The sequence below is a fragment of the Micropterus salmoides genome, unplaced genomic scaffold, assembly GCF_014851395.1.
Source record: "Micropterus salmoides isolate LMB-PRFRI ecotype aquatic unplaced genomic scaffold, ASM1485139v1 Ms_hic_scaffold_2862, whole genome shotgun sequence".
Classification (NCBI taxonomy): Eukaryota; Metazoa; Chordata; class Actinopteri; order Centrarchiformes; family Centrarchidae; genus Micropterus; species Micropterus salmoides.
In genome coordinates this window covers 6,403-23,769 of record NW_024042109.1, presented here as the reverse complement: position 1 = coordinate 23,769, position 17,367 = coordinate 6,403, and the positions used below count along the sequence as shown (strand labels likewise).

General features: G+C 42.4%; 1 protein-coding gene across 1 annotated transcript; it reads left to right on the top strand.

Moving 5' to 3' along the window:
• Positions 1–7,059: 7,059 nt before the first annotated feature.
• On the top strand, positions 7,060–16,341 carry LOC119882048 (frataxin, mitochondrial-like). Its single transcript, XM_038692062.1, has 6 exons — positions 7,060–7,275; positions 7,392–7,448; positions 7,605–7,681; positions 7,760–7,880; positions 12,058–12,155; positions 15,999–16,341. The coding sequence occupies exons 1-6, from the start codon at positions 7,075–7,077 to the stop codon at positions 16,135–16,137; spliced, it is 693 nt and encodes a 230-aa protein (XP_038547990.1). The 5' UTR covers positions 7,060–7,074; the 3' UTR covers positions 16,138–16,341.
• The last annotated feature ends 1,026 nt before the right edge of the window (positions 16,342–17,367 follow it).

Genomic DNA, 17,367 nt, shown 5'->3' with positions numbered 1-17,367 from the left:
TATCAATGTGCAAATGATGATTTTAACTCGCACACTGTGCGAGCGCGGTGACGCTTGGCAGCTCTCTGTGGATCCTGTGTAATATGTGGAAATATGTCTTTAGTGAGTCTTCTGAAATAAAGAGTCCAATCCAGATGTCTTTAAGGGTTTTATTCTTTGCAAAGGGTCAGACAGACATACAGAGTGCAACCAGTCTGTGGAGTGTAAGACAAAGAGCCAGTGAAGAAACAGGTGACTTTATATTACTCAGCTATGTTAGGGAGGAAGGGAGTAGGGACCAGCTGTCCTGAGATGAAGGCCTATCAAGGACAGTCAGATAAGAAAAGTCTCTAAGGAGCATCTTTCCCATGGGAACCTTCACCTAGCTGTAACAAAATAAAATGATACTAATGAAGCATGCAGGGTGAAACAATAAACACAGTAAAATATCAAATTTCCATCACACCTGAGTGTCAGGCCAAGCAAGTGAGAGAGAGCGAGCGGCAGAACATGATGGTTATGATGAAAGTTAGTGGAGGCAAATATTAGCAGGAAGTTTGTCTGGTGGTAAACTTGCAGCGTAGGTCACAGTGTGTCCGTTAATAAAAGTCTGTTGTTTGCCCAGCTGCTGCTCTAGCTAACATCTCCCCTGTACGACGTTTTTGGCTGCTATGTAACGTTAGCTTAATGAGTAACGAAGTAATATTAATTAGCTCAGCTGTATGTCATTACTAACTTACTTACCTACTTGTCAAGGGTTGAGAACATCAGGTACAAGCTGTACTGTACATCCTGTGTTTTCTGAGGAGTCTGACACCTGGTTGTTAATGAAATGAGGGACCATGGAGCTGAGGTTAATGAAGTAAATTAGGGATGCAAACTAGTCCTTTTAAGCTAATTAGGAGACGTTTCTTTAGGCTTTTAATGCGCAAATCAAATATTTTGTAATTATCCAGAGATTCTATTTAGAAAAAAATTATGCATCAAGATCGATAATTGTTTTATAATCGTATCACAGCCCTCTGAATCTTAATCCCTAGCTGCAGAGCGTACTCTGGTGGGCAAACTATGCAACACTCATTACTTGAGTAAAGGATCTTAAAGGATACTATAGGCTTTAATAATTACGGGGAATAGTTGTGTTTTTAGTGAGAAAGAATGAAATGTAAGTCCAAAACCATGTATCATCCACTCAAATATGTTTCTAAAAGGTGCTTTGTATGGAAACATGAGAATAATGTTTCAGGATACATTTACTTTGTATCACTTAACACAGCATCCTTCTTCCTGAAAGTCCACATTTTTCTTTTGGCTTCAGCCCGTTTGTGATTTTTCGGCATCTGTAAAATATAAACAAATGTTGGAACATTTGTTATTAAAAAATAACGTTAGGCTTGCTAAGTCGTTGACAACAATAGCTTAGGTCAGTCTGTTATGTGTAGAATGCAGTGTTTCCCCTGTTAGGTGCTACTAAATTGTGACTACTGCTGCTAAAGTTTACCGCAATCATTATTACATCCATGTGCTACTAACTTTCAGTCACACTCGCTTCCTCATTCTTCAAAGAACATCTACGTGACAGGTGCTGTTATAACAGCAACGATGCCTCTGGCTGGGCTGGGGGACCGTTGGCCTGGTTCTCCCGCGTTATCGCTCCCTGGCGGTAGCGAGCTTCCCGGCACGGCTTTCTGCTGTTCTTCCTTGGGGCGGGGTACAGCTTCCCCCTGGACATGCGGTCTGGGGTCCTTTGCGCTTTGGGGGGTCGCAGGGTGTCCTGGCTTCTGGGGGTGGGGGTCTGCGGTGGGATTGTGGGGCGATTATCGATGCATCTTGATGTATTATACTTTTTCCCTGGGCAGGGTCTCTGGATGGCTGCTGGGCGTTTAGTTTGTGCGTTGGAGTCCGGGGGAGGCATCTCCTCGTTGGCTTGGAGGGACCTGTTTGCGTTCCTGTTTTGCTTCGTTGGCCTCGGATCCATGCTTGCCCATTTCTCTGTCGGCCAGTTGTTGGACCCCTCTGGATACTGAGGTATATAGTTAGTTTTCGGGATGTGCAGTGTGGGTGCGGGGCAGGGCTGTGCTCCGGTTTGTTCTGGGTTTGTGCCTGGAGTTCTCGGCCCTTGATGGATGGGTGGGTTGTTGGTGGCATGCAGCTGAGCTAGTTGATTTTGCCTCGTTGCTGGTTTGGCTGGTGTTGCATGGCGGCCGGGGGGCGCGCTGGGCATGGGGGATGTCGGCTGGCGCCGGCGGCCTTAGTTTTTTCCGGCGGTTGGGGGGATGGTGGACTTTTATTGGCGGGTGCACGGTGACCTGTGCGGCGCGTTTGCTGCCGGGCTGGGACTTGCTGCTGGTGTCTCTCTCCGCTGGCTTTCGCTGTCGTGTTGTTCCGTTTGCTCTCTCTCATTTGCCCGACCTCGCATGCGGAATTCGCGGGGGGCTGCTGGGCATGGGTGTCGCCGTGCTCGCGCAGTGTGCGCATTGGGCTCGTCACTTGTGCATTGGTGTTGATGATTGCGTGGCATTTGGGCATTGTGGTTGTTTGCTGCGCGGCGGTGGGGTGCTGGATGGGGGAGGCCACTGGTCTATGTTGTGTCTGCGCCGCGGTCGGTCCGGGCGCTGCTCTTCCTCTTTTGCGTTCCGTCGGCATTACGTTGTCAACTGGCATTTGGGTCGGGGTCTTCTGCGTTTGCATCGCGGTGCATCTGGGAGTCTTTGTTTTTTTTTATTTGATTTATTCTTTTTCTTTCTTCCACCCCTATTGGCTACTGGGGTTCTTGCCTGCCTGTTACAGTCGTGGCGTCCCACTCTCTCTAACAACTACATTCTTTAACAGGCTTATGCGCACACACATGTACATACACACATACAGACACATTCACCCACACGCACACAGACACACACAGACACAAACAAACTTAGGTTGTCCCTGGTAGAATTATTCCTGATGCCTTTCTTTCAGTTACTTATTTAAATTAATTATTATTCCAGCTCTCGTGGCTGTGTTGTGTTGCTTATTTAGTGTGTGTGACTGTTTCTTGTTTTCATTGTTCTCTTAGTTGTCTTAATATGTCATTAATATGTCAGCTGTTTATTGCTGCTGTTCGGCTGGTTTTCTTTTACTATTATTATTATTATTTTTATTGTTTTTTTGTTTGTGTTTGTTTGTTGTTGTTTTTCTCCTCCCCAAGCCCCCTCTCTGTTCTCTTGCAGGTTTCGTTGCTTTCTGCAATTGGTGTTTCCCACAGCTTTTCCCTGTTGTCCCCACCCTCCATCCCCCTTTCCCCCTTCTCTTGCAGGTGTTGTCCTTTCTCTGTGCTGTCTGTTTGTGCCCCCCCATCCCCGTGTCTGCCCCCCTGTCCGGCCCGGTGACAAATCAATACATAATTAAATAAATAATAAAACAGACAAAGGAGTATTTTAATACTCTCTTGTTAAAGTAAAATCTGTCTGGCACAATATGGTATCCAGGTCATTATACTCTATACCAGGCTGCTGGGCAGGACAGGTTTAAAAAAAATAAAAAATAAAAATAAAATAAAAAATAACAGCAACGTAACTCCAAATCAGGAGGTGCGTAGCGAGTGTTTGATTGACCGCGAGCGGAGGGAAATATTCTGCCAGGAAATGTACTAAGTCGGTTACATTGTTGTCAGCTTCTCAAGGCCAAGAGAAGGGTCAAGTCTGTTGTTTCCTAAGCTGCTGAAAAAACATCTCCCCTCCCCTTCAGACTGCGCAGCTGAGCAGGAAAGCTTAACGTTAGACAGCAGGCTGCGTCTTTTGCTGCTATGTAACTTAACATTAGCTTAATTACTAGGAAGTAACTGGTAGCTGGATTTTATTACTGCCTACTAGTCCAATGTTGAGAACATCAGGTATAAACTGGCGTAGCCTACAGCTCTGTCCTGCACAGACTGCTTCATCCGAAATTATATTTCAGATTTCAGGTGGGTCTGAAAAAGTGGTTGTTAGGAAAAGAAAGGATGGTGGTGACTGGAGGAGCTGAGGTCAGTAAAGCTAATTTGTGATGCACACTAGTCCTTTTAAGCTAATGAGAGACGTTTCATTTTGGATTTTAATGTTAAAATAAAGTGCAGCTCAGAAGGAAGGTGGTTTCTCATTTTTCTTTATATTAATGTCAAAAGCTGTAAAATAAAGAGACCAATCTCTTTGTCTCTCTTTATTTGTCTCCGTAGGGAGATTTGTAATTAGTAAAGACAAACATGAACAGTCGTATCTACAATAATTCTGAGGTCATATTAACAGGGTTTTCCTGCCGTTAAGGCTTAGGGGTGATGCCCAAAACATGCTGTGCCATAAATGTCAATCACTGTTGACAGCATCATAACCAGCCAAATTACTTTCCCCTGATCTAAAGGTTGTAGTTCCTCCCCAGTAGACTGATCTTTGGGTGTTGGTTACTTATTATCTGCTCTAGCTTTTCCAACTATGTGTTCAGAGAGATGGTGAAAATAATGGCCCAAGACATGAAATTACAAATTTGATACTGTTGAATTATCGATACAGTTGTACATGTTGTATTGCATGTGTGTCCATTCGTTTGATAGTCCACAAGCTGTAGTCCACATAGTCCAGCAGGGTTCTGGTTACAGTCCATAAGGAGGGTCTGAGCTCTTATTGAAGTGGTAAAATCCTGCATCTGTGGGGGTCACTAATTCATTTACCTACAACCATTATTTTTAATCACAAATGTATTTTCATTGAAATTATTATTTACATTAATAAGAGAAACGGGCTAAAATAAACACATTTTCCAAACGAACTACACTGCGCACTGCATGAATGTCATGTCATTACGACATGATTAATAATAATTAATATGGGACCATAAAAGGCGGGTTTGCGGTCACTCCTTGAGCAGTAGCCTTTGTTGGTTTGAAACTTAAACTTTGTTGCAGTATTAAAGAATTCTGGGGCAAGTAGTGTGCTGCTGTGTGTGGAGAAAACCACCTAATGATCAATGAAGTCTGTCTGTCCAGGCTTCTAGTATTTATTTCTTTTTTAATCTTGTAAGGTTTCTTATACTACAGACCCCCGCAAAACAAAAAATTGTAGTCCAGTTCCCACAGTTGTCAGTTTTTCCTATTAACCCTCTAGGTTAAGTCTCCATACATACACATATCATATGTTATCAAGCTTCTTCTTCTTCTGCTTCTTAAGTTTTACAGGCAGACTACAAACTAATGTTAAAAGTGCTCCCACCTATATTGGAATGACTAACATTATGACTTCAAAAACAAAACTTGCATTATAAAGAAGATATATTCTGGAATGAAGCTAGTTAGATATTTATTGAAACCCCCTTGAACCTATCATTGTAAATCAGACCTTTGATACCTTTCTATACTGAACCTCCTCCAACCCATCACTCCTTACAGTTACAATTCTCACATTTATCTGACACTGACTTTATTATTGTGTATAAAGTAGCAGTGAAATAACTTCATCTTCTGTTTTTCTTCTATTACTTCTCACTTTGACAGACACTGCAAACATCTCAACTTTATGTAGTTTAACCTCCTTTACCCACTGAAGACAGATGAATAGGCTATTGCTGTTAGTTCTGCTCTCCAAACTGCTAACCTGCTGCTTTTCTGTTAACAATTTTTTTGTCAACTCTGGAATGCATATGTCCAATCTAACATGTTTTTGATCCATGGTAAATATATTTGAACCAAATAATCCAATGTCATTATTTTGCTCACTATCTCCTCTCTTGTAATATTTGAAGATTTACTTTGGGTTATAAAATACTTGGTGATTCTTCTCATAGAGGTAGTCATGTTTTTCTTCTAATGGCTGTAAAACCTTCATTAACCAAACATAATTTGGGTAGAGCGGGTTGCCCACTAATCGGAAGATCAGTGTTTCAATCCCCAGCTCCTCCAGGCTGCATGTCAAAGTGTCTTTAGGCAAGATACTGAACCAGGGACGGACTGGGAGTAAAACATTTCCCTGGACTTTCCAGACCAGCCCACCAGAACTGGCGCCCATATACTCCACCCAACTGCCCTCCAATACTAATCTAATGTTAAATAATATGCTGTGTTCTTCTACACATCCAAACGGTCTCACACAGTCCAGATTCATACAGACACACTATTTGGAGTAAAGCAGCCGTCTTCCTGATCAATTCTGAGCTCCATTAGAGCATCTAAACATTTCAGACGCTAAAAGTTGAATTCTGTTCTCTCTGCAGGGTTTCCTCTGTCTGACATATCAAGTTTTTAACAATTTGCTTTTGTTTTGCTGCATAAATGTCCAACAATATTAAATGCACGCATGGAAACGTTTAAATGACTGACCGCCACTGTACTGAACCCAAAATTGCCCCTGATGGCTGTGCCATCGGCATACGAATGTGTGTGAATGTTAGTTTCTGTTGTGATTCTCAAATGTGATGTAACGTAAATGTGCTTTAAGTACTCAGGAGACTAGAAAGGTGCTATACAAATACAGAGCATTTACATAATTCCATTTAGGCTATTAAAGTTAACTGACTGGGTACAAGGTAGATCCAATAATCATAAGACTTACATATCAAGATTAATCTGTAGTTCAGATCATCTTACAAAAACAAATGTTATATTAAAAAAAAACGATATAAAGGAAAGGAAAACTTGGAACAGGAATTTAGCCCTCAGCAGTTTCTGAGCTTCCTTCACCAGTGTGGAGATGTGAGATGACCATGTCAGGTTCTCTGTGATCACTCCACAGTGAACAGCCTCCTTGGCATTTTCTAATGAAGTAAAACATTTATCTGGTGACTTCTTTAAGTGTCTGCTTAGAGAAATTCTGACCTATGAACAAAAGTAGTTGAGGACCCAGCTGTAGAAGGTGTGGAACACATTCTCATGCAGTACAGAAAATATCATTCAGAGAGGGACAGGAATGGAGGTTGAAATCGCTACTGAGCTCAGAACAGGACATGAGGGAAATCAGACGGGGGTTGATAGGTTATATAATCCAGACAGGACAGGGTTTGGACATTTTATTTTATAGATATAGTGCCGTGAAGCTAGTCGCTCCGACACGGAGGGTGGCAGTGTGCACCTTTCAAGTCGGTTTGCGACAATGAATGCTACACACACAGAAGGAGGAGAAGAAGAAGACAGACGTAGCGGAAGAAGACGCAGGGCCGCTCCGCGCCAGTACAGTCTATGGTCACACCATGCTCCTCTTCTCTAGAACAGCGGCTTTCTGTCCGCACATGTGTCACCTTGCGAACACACAGCTCAACATGGCGACGGCGCGGACAGTGCGGACTCTCTCCAACCAGGTAGCCACGTCCATACGAGCCAACTAGCGACCGTTAGCGAACAGCGCACTGCTACATCATTCTGCGTAACGTTAGCACAAGTTGGCCTCGCACACTAACGGTATTTAATATTCCAGCTCAGAAGCTTGTCCCACCTGACGGGGGTCCGTCCCTTCTCTCGGCCTCCAAACAAAGTAAGTGCCGGTTCCAGACTGCTGTCAGAAGCCGGGCAGTTTGAGGGTTTCTTACCGACAAATATCTTCTCCTAAATATTGGTAAACATATAGACTTTACCATTAAGGACTAATGGAAGTAAGTTAGCTTCTCTGACCTCCGTTTCTCTGTGTCAGTGGTTTGAGAGCAGAGCCGATGGAGATAGGTGGAGGAAGAACATCCATCTGACATCAGCCAGCCCTGTGCAGATAAGGTAGGCCCCAGCTCTGTTCTTCCAGCAGCAGCCGGCCTCAGTGCCCAGACTTGATGTGTCCCTCTGTCCCTCCGAAAGGGAGCTGTCGGAAGCAGAGTATGAGAAGCTGGCAGACGAGACTTTGGATGCTCTGGCGGAATATTTTGAAGACCTGACAGATGAAGCTTTCACTGGAGCCGACTACGATGTTGTCTTCTCTGTAAGTTATTATCACTCACTGGAGAGGACGGTGGCTCTTATCCTTTACTGTAAAAAGGAATAGTTGGTGCAATCCTTACATTGGAGAATCTGTAAAAAAACAAATAATGAACTATTCTTTGGCTACCAAAATGAACTGACCTATTTATCAACTCATTGATTAAACAACTAATCTGTTAGATTGACTTTTGCAAGGACAGGGAAAGATAATATCTGACATCTGGCATTTGACGCTGAGAAAAACACTCGCAGACTGTCAGAGTGGAGCGGCGTGGAGAGAACTCGATGAGGTCGACGCTCGTAGCCATTTTGGATTTGGACTTTCTTCCAGTAACCTGTTGACTTTTTGGCCTCTGCAGACAGCTACAAGCCAACGTTTTATTCGGTGCACGATTTTCTGCAACGCCAGGGGGCATCACTATGTTTTATCATTGGCCAACTTTTGAATGAGTATTTTTTGTTTTCTTACTGGGATACAGAAAGACGGACTGAGATCCGGACTCATCAATTGGTGGTTGAACTGTGGGGTTTGGCCCGGGGCCAGTAAAACGTAACGTCGGGGCAGTTGAACTAGCAACTCACTGGCCCAATCAAAAACATTAGTATTTAAAAAAACAAAACTCAACATCCTGCAGTTGTTTTGCAGCTCTTGGCGCACTGATGTCCAATCCAGAGCTGTAGTTACGTGACGAGAGGTTGTCAAATGTTATGTTTCTAATCTCAATCATGTGGCTGGGTCTTAAACTGCATTCTCTCTAACGGCCAGCAGGGGGCGAGTTCCATTAAAAATATTGGTAAAATGTTTCTACTTGTCAGCTGATTTATTCCCTCAGTAAACACTTTCCTGATGAGTTTCTGGTCTCAGTCGCTAGTTTCAAGTCTTCTTCAACACAGCATGATGTTCATTTAGTAAATTATGGTCCCATTTAGAGGAACAGAGACCAGGAAGCAGGGGAGGCTTTAGGGCGGGGCTACCTTCTGACTGACAGGTCGCTACCATGGCAACCTGTTCATCAGGATAGAGGCGACTCGTGTCCGCTGCTCTGTGGACATTTTTCATCATCATCATGTCAGCAGGAGAGAGAGCACGTCATCTTTGAGTCTGTTAGTATGTTTTGTTTTCAAAGTAAAGTGTTTTGTTAACCTTTTTTATTTTTTATCATTTTAACTGTGATTACATTTTAGTTTAGTTTTTTTTATGTCCAGAATGCATTTAATAAGCCGGTGGGGCCAGCTGCAGAAGTTTGACAGCTTATGTTTAATCTATCTAATGTTGTGTTGGTCAGACTATACACTGATTTGCTGCCTGTCCGTTTTGAATAATACAGAAGGTAAAGAGCTTAAAAATGAATCGCACATTAAATCGCAATATTGGTTAAAAAAACATCACATTTAGACTATTTTCCAAAATCGTTCAGCCCTATTCTATGTTAATGTATAATTTCTGCTACGTAGCATAAGGGAGTTCCAAACTCTATTTCACTATATAATAATAATTGCATGCTCTGTAGTAACATGACCAGCGTGTTCATTGGTGAGCCTGGGGGTTTTGGAAACTTTGGACAGAGCCAGGCTAGCTGTTGCTCCCTGCTTCCAGTTTTTATGCTAAGATGGGCTAAGTACCTGACTTGGGCTCTGTGCTGAACACACAGAAGTGAGCAGCAAGACATGGGGGCAGACATACATACAAGAATATAAAATGCATAAATTACTGAATATTGCGCACTCAAGGTGAACAACAGTGTAAGAATGAAGTGCTTGTAAGGACAAAATGGTACATTTTGGGACATCAGTTACACAGTCAGCATGACAACGGTCTTAAATACAACATGGATAGGTAAATGGGCCTACAATTCAACAGCCATCTGGAAAAAAAAACATAGCCAACAGTGTCCATCATAAACAACAGAATCCACATAGTTAGCTCAGTTTGCTTATTGTCATTCAACCGTGTAAAACAGGAAGGAATGAAATTCGTTTCCCAGGTCCAGCATTGTACAGAATAAATAACGATCTGAGATAAACCCTATATAAAATCATCTAAATAACCCTAACCCTGCAGTCACAGCACAGATGAGCTGTAAACCAGCCTCGCAGCCTTTGGGAAGAAGCTGCACGTTCTTCTTGCTCTTAAGCTGTGCAGCCTTCTGGCTGAGGTCGGCAACATCGTGTAACATTGTCATCCAAAAAAGCAAATGTTTTCCAAAATGTGAAATCTGTAGACTGGTTTCTGTGCAACGTCATCACAGACATGCGCGCTCAGCCAGGGGGCAGAAAGCAGCACTCTGTCTTGGCGGCAAATCAGTTTATACGACATATCTAGCAGCAGTGTTGGGCAAATTACTCAGAAATTTGAATGACTTACTTATTACTCCTTTAAAAAGTATTAATATTACTTTATCTATTACTGGGTCTTAAAAGTAAATAGTCACGTTACTCGTTATGTTGCTATTACTTTCAACACCCCACCCCATCCTTGAAAGTGACCTGTTCAGCAGCGCATTTTAGAAATGAATCCACTTTACTGGAACAATAATGAACCTGAGGAGTCAACAAGCAGCCAAACTGAAAACACTGCTGGCTCTCAGACCAGAGGATGCCGGCTCTAGAGGCACTGGATATAGGCTACAGTGTTTCCCCTAGGATTTTTATCAGGGCGGCTGAACGACCCCCGAAAGTACCAGAGTCGCGGCGTGGCCATGTTTCGGACATCATCGCAACGCATTGCTTTTTGCCTGTTAATATTTGTCAACTTCTCCATTGCTCTTCCACGTAAAATCTTTCAGAATTCTGTGTTTTACAATTTAAGCACCTTTTAGTCATCAGAAAGTGCGTAATCATGTGGTGGTGAATATAACTTCAACAATTCAATGAGAAAAGATTACAAATTGTATCATGAAGATGCTATATATTCAAATTCATGTGCAATTATTTATGTGGACACAGTAAATGTAGGTTATTGCAATGGTAGGATGATAAAACAGGCTGTTATAATACTGTCTGATAAGGGACAATTGTATGTATTGTGAATGAAACAGGTTATTACTCGACAGCCTCCACATGCTGCTGAATTCAGGGTATAAGTGTGTCTGACAGCGCTACTCTCACATGGGCAGCGTGCATCCTTTTTCACAAAGCTTGACCAAACATGTTTTTCATTCTTTTTTAACGGATAATCTGACTACGCCACCACAGCCGCGAAAAATCTACCACGAACTGGGCTGGTCGTCTTGCAAACAAATTGAACTTTTGAGGCGTAACGTTACCTTCTGCATATGCATTTATTCAATTCAATTCAGTTTTATTTATATAGCACCAAATCAAAACAACAGTTATCTCACAGCGCTTTTCATAAAAGAGCAGGTCTAGACCGTACTCTGTGATGCTATTTACAGAAGCCCAACAGTTCCCACCAAGAGCAGCACTAGGAGACAGAGGCAAGGAAAAACTTCCTTTATAAGAGTAAGTATTCAGGGCTTTGCAACTGAACACCACTCTCCCCTGCCACGTGGAGCATCACTGGCAGCACCAGCCGGAGCTTCTTTTCACACTGCTGTGCCGCTTTAGCAGACGCTTCAGTACAAAATTGTTTGCGGTTGAAAGCTTGCTGCTGGTCACACAAAGTTTACAACGGAAGACAATGTTCGTTGCTGTGGAAAGAACACCGTTCTCGATTCTTCCTTTTAGCTTTTTGGCTAGCAGCTGACTTGAACAACATATGTTCCGGTGCCGCTGACCTGCGCATGTTATATTAAAATGCAAATGAAACCCAAACAGATCCAACTCTGAAATGGCAGTTTATTACTGAGTCAACAAGAATTTACCAACAATGTGTAACCTACGTTGATTAGAGGGTAGGGTTGGGCGTACAGACATCACGACGTAGAGCAGGCATTGTGATTGTAAGACATCGCCCAACCCTATTAGAGGGTTGACTGCAGTCTTCTGACCGGCTACCAAAACAGTTTTGCACCCTGTCTGTGCCGCATCCAGTAGTGTTTGTTGAAAAAGAGCCGGTAGGCAAGGCAGGTGAAATCAGAGCATTGTGGGAAGCCTGAGATTAATGCATTTGTAACATCCGTTTATTGTAGTTTCATTTTGAGTTGTGGTTGAAATGGTTTATTACATTTCATGAGTCACAATAATGTGTGTGTGTTCTGTCTTTGGTATTTGTACAGAGCGGTGTGTTGACAGTGAAGGTGGGCAGGGACCACGGCACCTACGTCATCAACAAACAGACTCCAAACAAGCAGATCTGGCTTTCTTCGCCCACAAGGTAAGGCCGGAGATTCGTAACACATCTCATACTAGTACTGAGGTACAGATCCCATGAACCAGGGGCCTGTACTACGAAACAGGATGTGAGATCAGAGAGGTAACATCAGGTGTGACCTTGGGTTTTCAGTCCTACGATGGTGGTTCACTTCTTACTGGGGTACATCGCCATGGTAAGTGATGCTGAACGGCTGTAAAAGACCTGACCAATCAGCTCTCTTGGAAAATGACATCACCATCCGTAGGAGATCCCACACACTGTTTTCTACTTTCTCTGTGATGCAGTGATGCTTTGTACACCAACATCATCCTACAAAGACTAAGTGAGGCTCTGAAGCCTCGTGCTGGTTGTAATCTAACAGTAACGTTTTCAGAATTTTATTTGCTCCAGAGTTCATTTCACACAGCCTGTCACAGGTGTTAAAAATGGTTTAATTATTATTTTTATGTGAGGCTGAACATTATCAGCATATATATTTTAGTGTTCAAGTTCAGTTTAATATGAATTAGTTCATTATAATTTTAGGTTGCTTTGTTCCCTTATATTACAGAGTCCGGTCATGTAGTGCCCACCTTTTGTTATCTAGGCAGGTGATGAGGTGAGTTCTCAGTAAATGTTGAATTGAAGCCGGGGTTGAGATTCAGGCTTTGACCGCGATTCTAACGACTGTAACTACAGACAAGTGGCTCGCAGGTATATTTAGAATACGTTAAACATTATAGTTTAACCGCTTGTTAACATTAGCACTCTTCCACTGATAAACATGGCATAAGCTTTGGGGGGGGAATCTAATTTAGCTATGGGCAGTGTTAGCTGCTGTAAGTGTTGTTAAGAATATTTAGAATAGATGAAGTAGGGAGAAATGAGAGGACCGTTCACTAGAACTGCTACACTGTTTCAGAAATAAATACAATCAAGTCTGTCAGCAGCGTAGCCTCCATTATTAAACATACTGCTGTGAGCCGGGAGGAGTGTTAGCAAGAATGATCATGAATGTTTGGAGCTAATCACGGCCATTCTAGTTGATGCTTGTGAGTCCACCAGAAGCAGCCGCAGTGCATCCCAGAAGCAGCTCTCCACTCCGCTCCGCAGAGAATAGGAAGGCGCGTCAAATGGCACAGAGCAGATCGTACCAGGCAGGAAGTCAGACACAGAACGGAGAATCCAGTCAATATTCAAAATAAAACACCCTGCGGAGACTCGCGATCATAAAACAGCAACAAAAGAAAAGAAATCAGTTAACCTCTTAACTCTAAAATTTATATAAAACGCCTATTCAAGGCATATCCAAAGTTAAATGAATGTAGTTCTTGAACCATTTGGAGTATATGCATGGTTTTGGGCTTCTCTGAAAGATAACCCTCTGGAATATCTAACCCAAAATGATTGTAAGTGCTACTGGAATTGATTAATAGAAGTTTAAACACACTAAAACTAATATATTTTTCATTTCTGCTTGAAAATGCTTGCTAACAAATGCATGCAGACAACTACAGCTGGGACTTATTAGCTGTAAAACTCTGTAGGGCCTACCTAGTCCTAGTTTAAATTTCATACCAATACCATGAAAAATGACTATTTGACACAGGTTTTTCTGAGTGTCTGTCTTGGCGTATTTTATCTAAAACAGCTCCGCCCCTTGGCGGCAGCTGCTGCATCGCTCTGTATTAGCCGGGAGCTCGACGCAGACGTGTTTTTTTGCTGGTAGAATATGAACTTCCTACTTAAAGCTGAATATCGTTATTTTCAGAATTTTATTGGCTACAGGAAGTGCCAGTCATCGGCACAATTGCTTGCAATTGGCTCAGCCTACCCACAAAATAACAGTGGCTGGCCCTTCTATACAGCGCGGGCTCTTGTTGGCTGTTGTAGGCTCTGAAAGGGAGCTGTGAGCTCCTACTGGGTCGGATTTGGTGTCACTCGAAAGGTCAGAGTTCAGCGGCTAATTTGAATACAAACTATCGTAGTTGTTTACATTCAAATCAGCGTTATTACGGTTATAATGACAAACGAACCACGTCTGCCGGCGAATATGAAGCGATGCGGCAGCAGTCCCTGGGGATTTACTGATGGAATAATGTGTTTTGGACTAAATGTTTTTACTGGATTGGATCGTCTGGACCCTTGACAACGTAATGTTTTTGTTGGAATATAATCAATCGGTGGATTAAGTTACTGTGAGGCTTCATAGGTGAGTCGCGTCACTTTTACTGGCTTTCAAATGGTGGATCATATGAGTATGAAGTTAACATATCAGCTGTGTGCACGTACCAAAGCTGCCGCCTGTTGGCGGGCCGTTGGAATGTTAGGAGGTTGAATATAAAGTATAAGGTTAGCATAATATTAATATATTGACAGGTTACACTTTATTTGGATAGTCAGCCTACAGATATTTAAACAGTTTATTAGTTGAGATTCAACAATTTAACACAAATATAGCCATGTTCTGATATTACACCTCTGTGGTCGAGGTGTGATTAGGGCTAATTAAAGTGTATTCATTATAATTTCAGAAAATAGTATAGACTAGTAACATGGCTTACCACTAGTAGGATACAATGTTAATTCTGTTGAATATTTGAACTCTGTTGTGAAGTTTGCAGGTGACACCACCATCATCGGCCGGATTTCAAACAATGCTGAGACTTTATATCGGGAGGAAATTGATAATCTTGAGTGGAGATAAAGACACACACTCCTGTCTACATCAGTGGAGCTGAGGTGCAGCAGGTGAACAGTTTCAGGTTCCTGGGAATCAGCATCACAGAGAACCTGACATGGTCGTCTCACATCTCCACGCTGGTGAAGAAAGCTCAGAAACAACTGGATTTCTTGAGAAAGCTTAAGAAGGCCAAATTCCCGCGCCAAGTTCCTGTAGAAAGCATCCTGACTGGAAACATCACTAACATGGGATGTGCACGGCCCAGGACCGGAGGCTCTGCAGCGGGTGATTCAAACTGTTCAGAAGATCATTGGTAACCATCTCCTGAACATCAGTGATATCGGTGAGGTGAGGAGCCTACAGAGCCCAAAGGATACTAAAGGACAGCACCCACCCAGCCACAGCCTGTTCACCCTGCTGCATTCTGGGAAGAGATATAGAAGTTTCTGCTGCCACACCACCAGACTGCAGAGCAGCTTGTTCCCCCAAACTATCAGACTCTTAAACTCTAATTCATCCTCAGCACTGCTCAATTGATTATAGTTTATTAATTGCTTCTGTATTAATGTATATTGTCTGCGATGTAGCAGAAGGGAGTTACAAACTCAATTTCACTCTATAACCTGTTTATATTGTGACAAAAAACCTACCTACCAAATTCCAGTTGGACAAAACAGCTGTTTAATTTTTGTGGGTTGTTTTCATTCATTAAATTATTGTGCAAGAAAAATGCTCTACATGGTGTTCAGTCTCTGATTTATTAATGCTAAGGACCGACTAGTCATAATCATAACCATTCATGCAGAACAAAGAGTTCAACATTTCAAAAGTTTGCTGATTGGGGCGTCACTTTGTGTTGTAAAGTGGTGGGACATAAGGGCGCATTAGGGGTGATGATGATGACACACTAACCCCGCCCCTTTTATGTGGACCTGGCTGAATTGGGAAACCCTGGGTTGACTTAGCGAGTTAATGAGCAGCTTTGCCTGATTGTTAGTGAAGCAGACAGGCATCCTGGGTATGTTGAACTGGCTTTGTGGTACAGGCCTCTGATGTTTTTGCAGGCGTGTTCTACACTTCAGTATGACACACATCACCTACTGAAAACAAACTCCCCTTGCTGTTTTTTGAAGAAATCTGAAAGGACATGTCAGCTAATTTCCTTGCTTCTCTCTTTGCAGTGGACCGAAGCGCTACGACTGGACAGGTAAACACTGGGTGTACACTCATGATGGTATGAGCCTCCACCATCTGCTTTCTAAAGAGTTTTCCATCATCTTCAATAAAACCATGGACCTCTCTGACCTGCCCTATTCCTGAGTGCTAATGTCCTGCCACTGTAACTACTGCTGGATCCTGTAGGAGCCAAAGACACGACCCCACAGTAACTCATCAGCCCTTAAGAGAGCCGTTGTATATAAAGACAATAATCTGTGTGTGAGCTGTTGTTACTTATATGTTCCCTAATAATGCTGTATAACCTGTACTGTATAGCAACGCTTACTCATTAAATATTTGAAAACACCTACTGTACAATTCAGTCTCCATATAAACTGTCCTCAGTGTGACACACTGTCCAATCGATGAACCTATAAGCCTGTTTCCATTGTAGTCGGCATGCTAGTGACGTTGTTGCCAACATCTAACTTGTTCTATAATAACGCCTTACTCCCAACAATACATGAGTTTCTGACAACAAGGAATGGTCTAATGTTTTACTGACCTTAGCTAGCAAACGTTGGATCTCAATTGATCCCAATTTTCTAATGTAGATTTTTTTTACAGGCACAAACACAATTTGGGAGTGGTCCAGACCTGTCGTAGGAGTCCTGTGCAGTCAGTCTGCTGTTATCCTAATCTTACATTAATGGATTTGATATTTCATCACTTTGAAGCACTTTTGAGTTTAATTACATTTCACAATTATTTTGTCATCCTGTTTGTCTCTGCAATTCCAATTATGATATAACTCTAAATGTCTCCTAAGGACATCATTCATTTACGTGGCTATTAATGCTGCTGTGTAACACTACAATTTCAATAAGAATATCTGCAAAACGACTTCAATGCTGGACAAACTGAAGCTTAACTCGTCCCTGTATAAGTAGGCCAGCTGAAGTGTAATTTTTAGATGCCTTTGTGTGTTGATATATTGGCAAACTGATGATGAGCGGTGAATGGTTGTTGTGGTGTGAGGTTACCATGGGCTGCTTGCTTCTGAAATATGAGACTCGTCAGAGCTGGAACTCCACACACACACACATACATCTTTTTACTCTACTCTGTCATTTTAATGAATGAAGACTTTCTGACATATGGGGCTTTTAGCCTTATCTGGTATTACTGGGCTGTTAATTATGCTAATTTAGCATTAGCATGAACACACGCTCAGTTGCACACAGGAGGCATTCATGTTTAAGCAGGTCATTTCCACAGTTACCTCAAGTCAGGAGCATGGGCTGAATCTCACGTGGCACACTCTCCTACAAGCCTACCATACCAAAGAAGTAAGAGAAAGTTAAAAATACAAAAATGTTCTTGCATGAGGCC

Coding starts and splice junctions, on each gene's coding strand:
- LOC119882048 (XM_038692062.1), top strand. CDS start 7,075: ATGCTACACACACAGAAGGAGGAGAAGAAGAAGACAGACGTAGCGGAA. Junction 7,449..7,604: donor TCTCTCGGCCTCCAAACAAA/GTAAGTGCCGGT, acceptor TCTCTGTGTCAG/TGGTTTGAGAGCAGAGCCGA. Junction 7,881..12,057: donor ACTACGATGTTGTCTTCTCT/GTAAGTTATTAT, acceptor GTATTTGTACAG/AGCGGTGTGTTGACAGTGAA.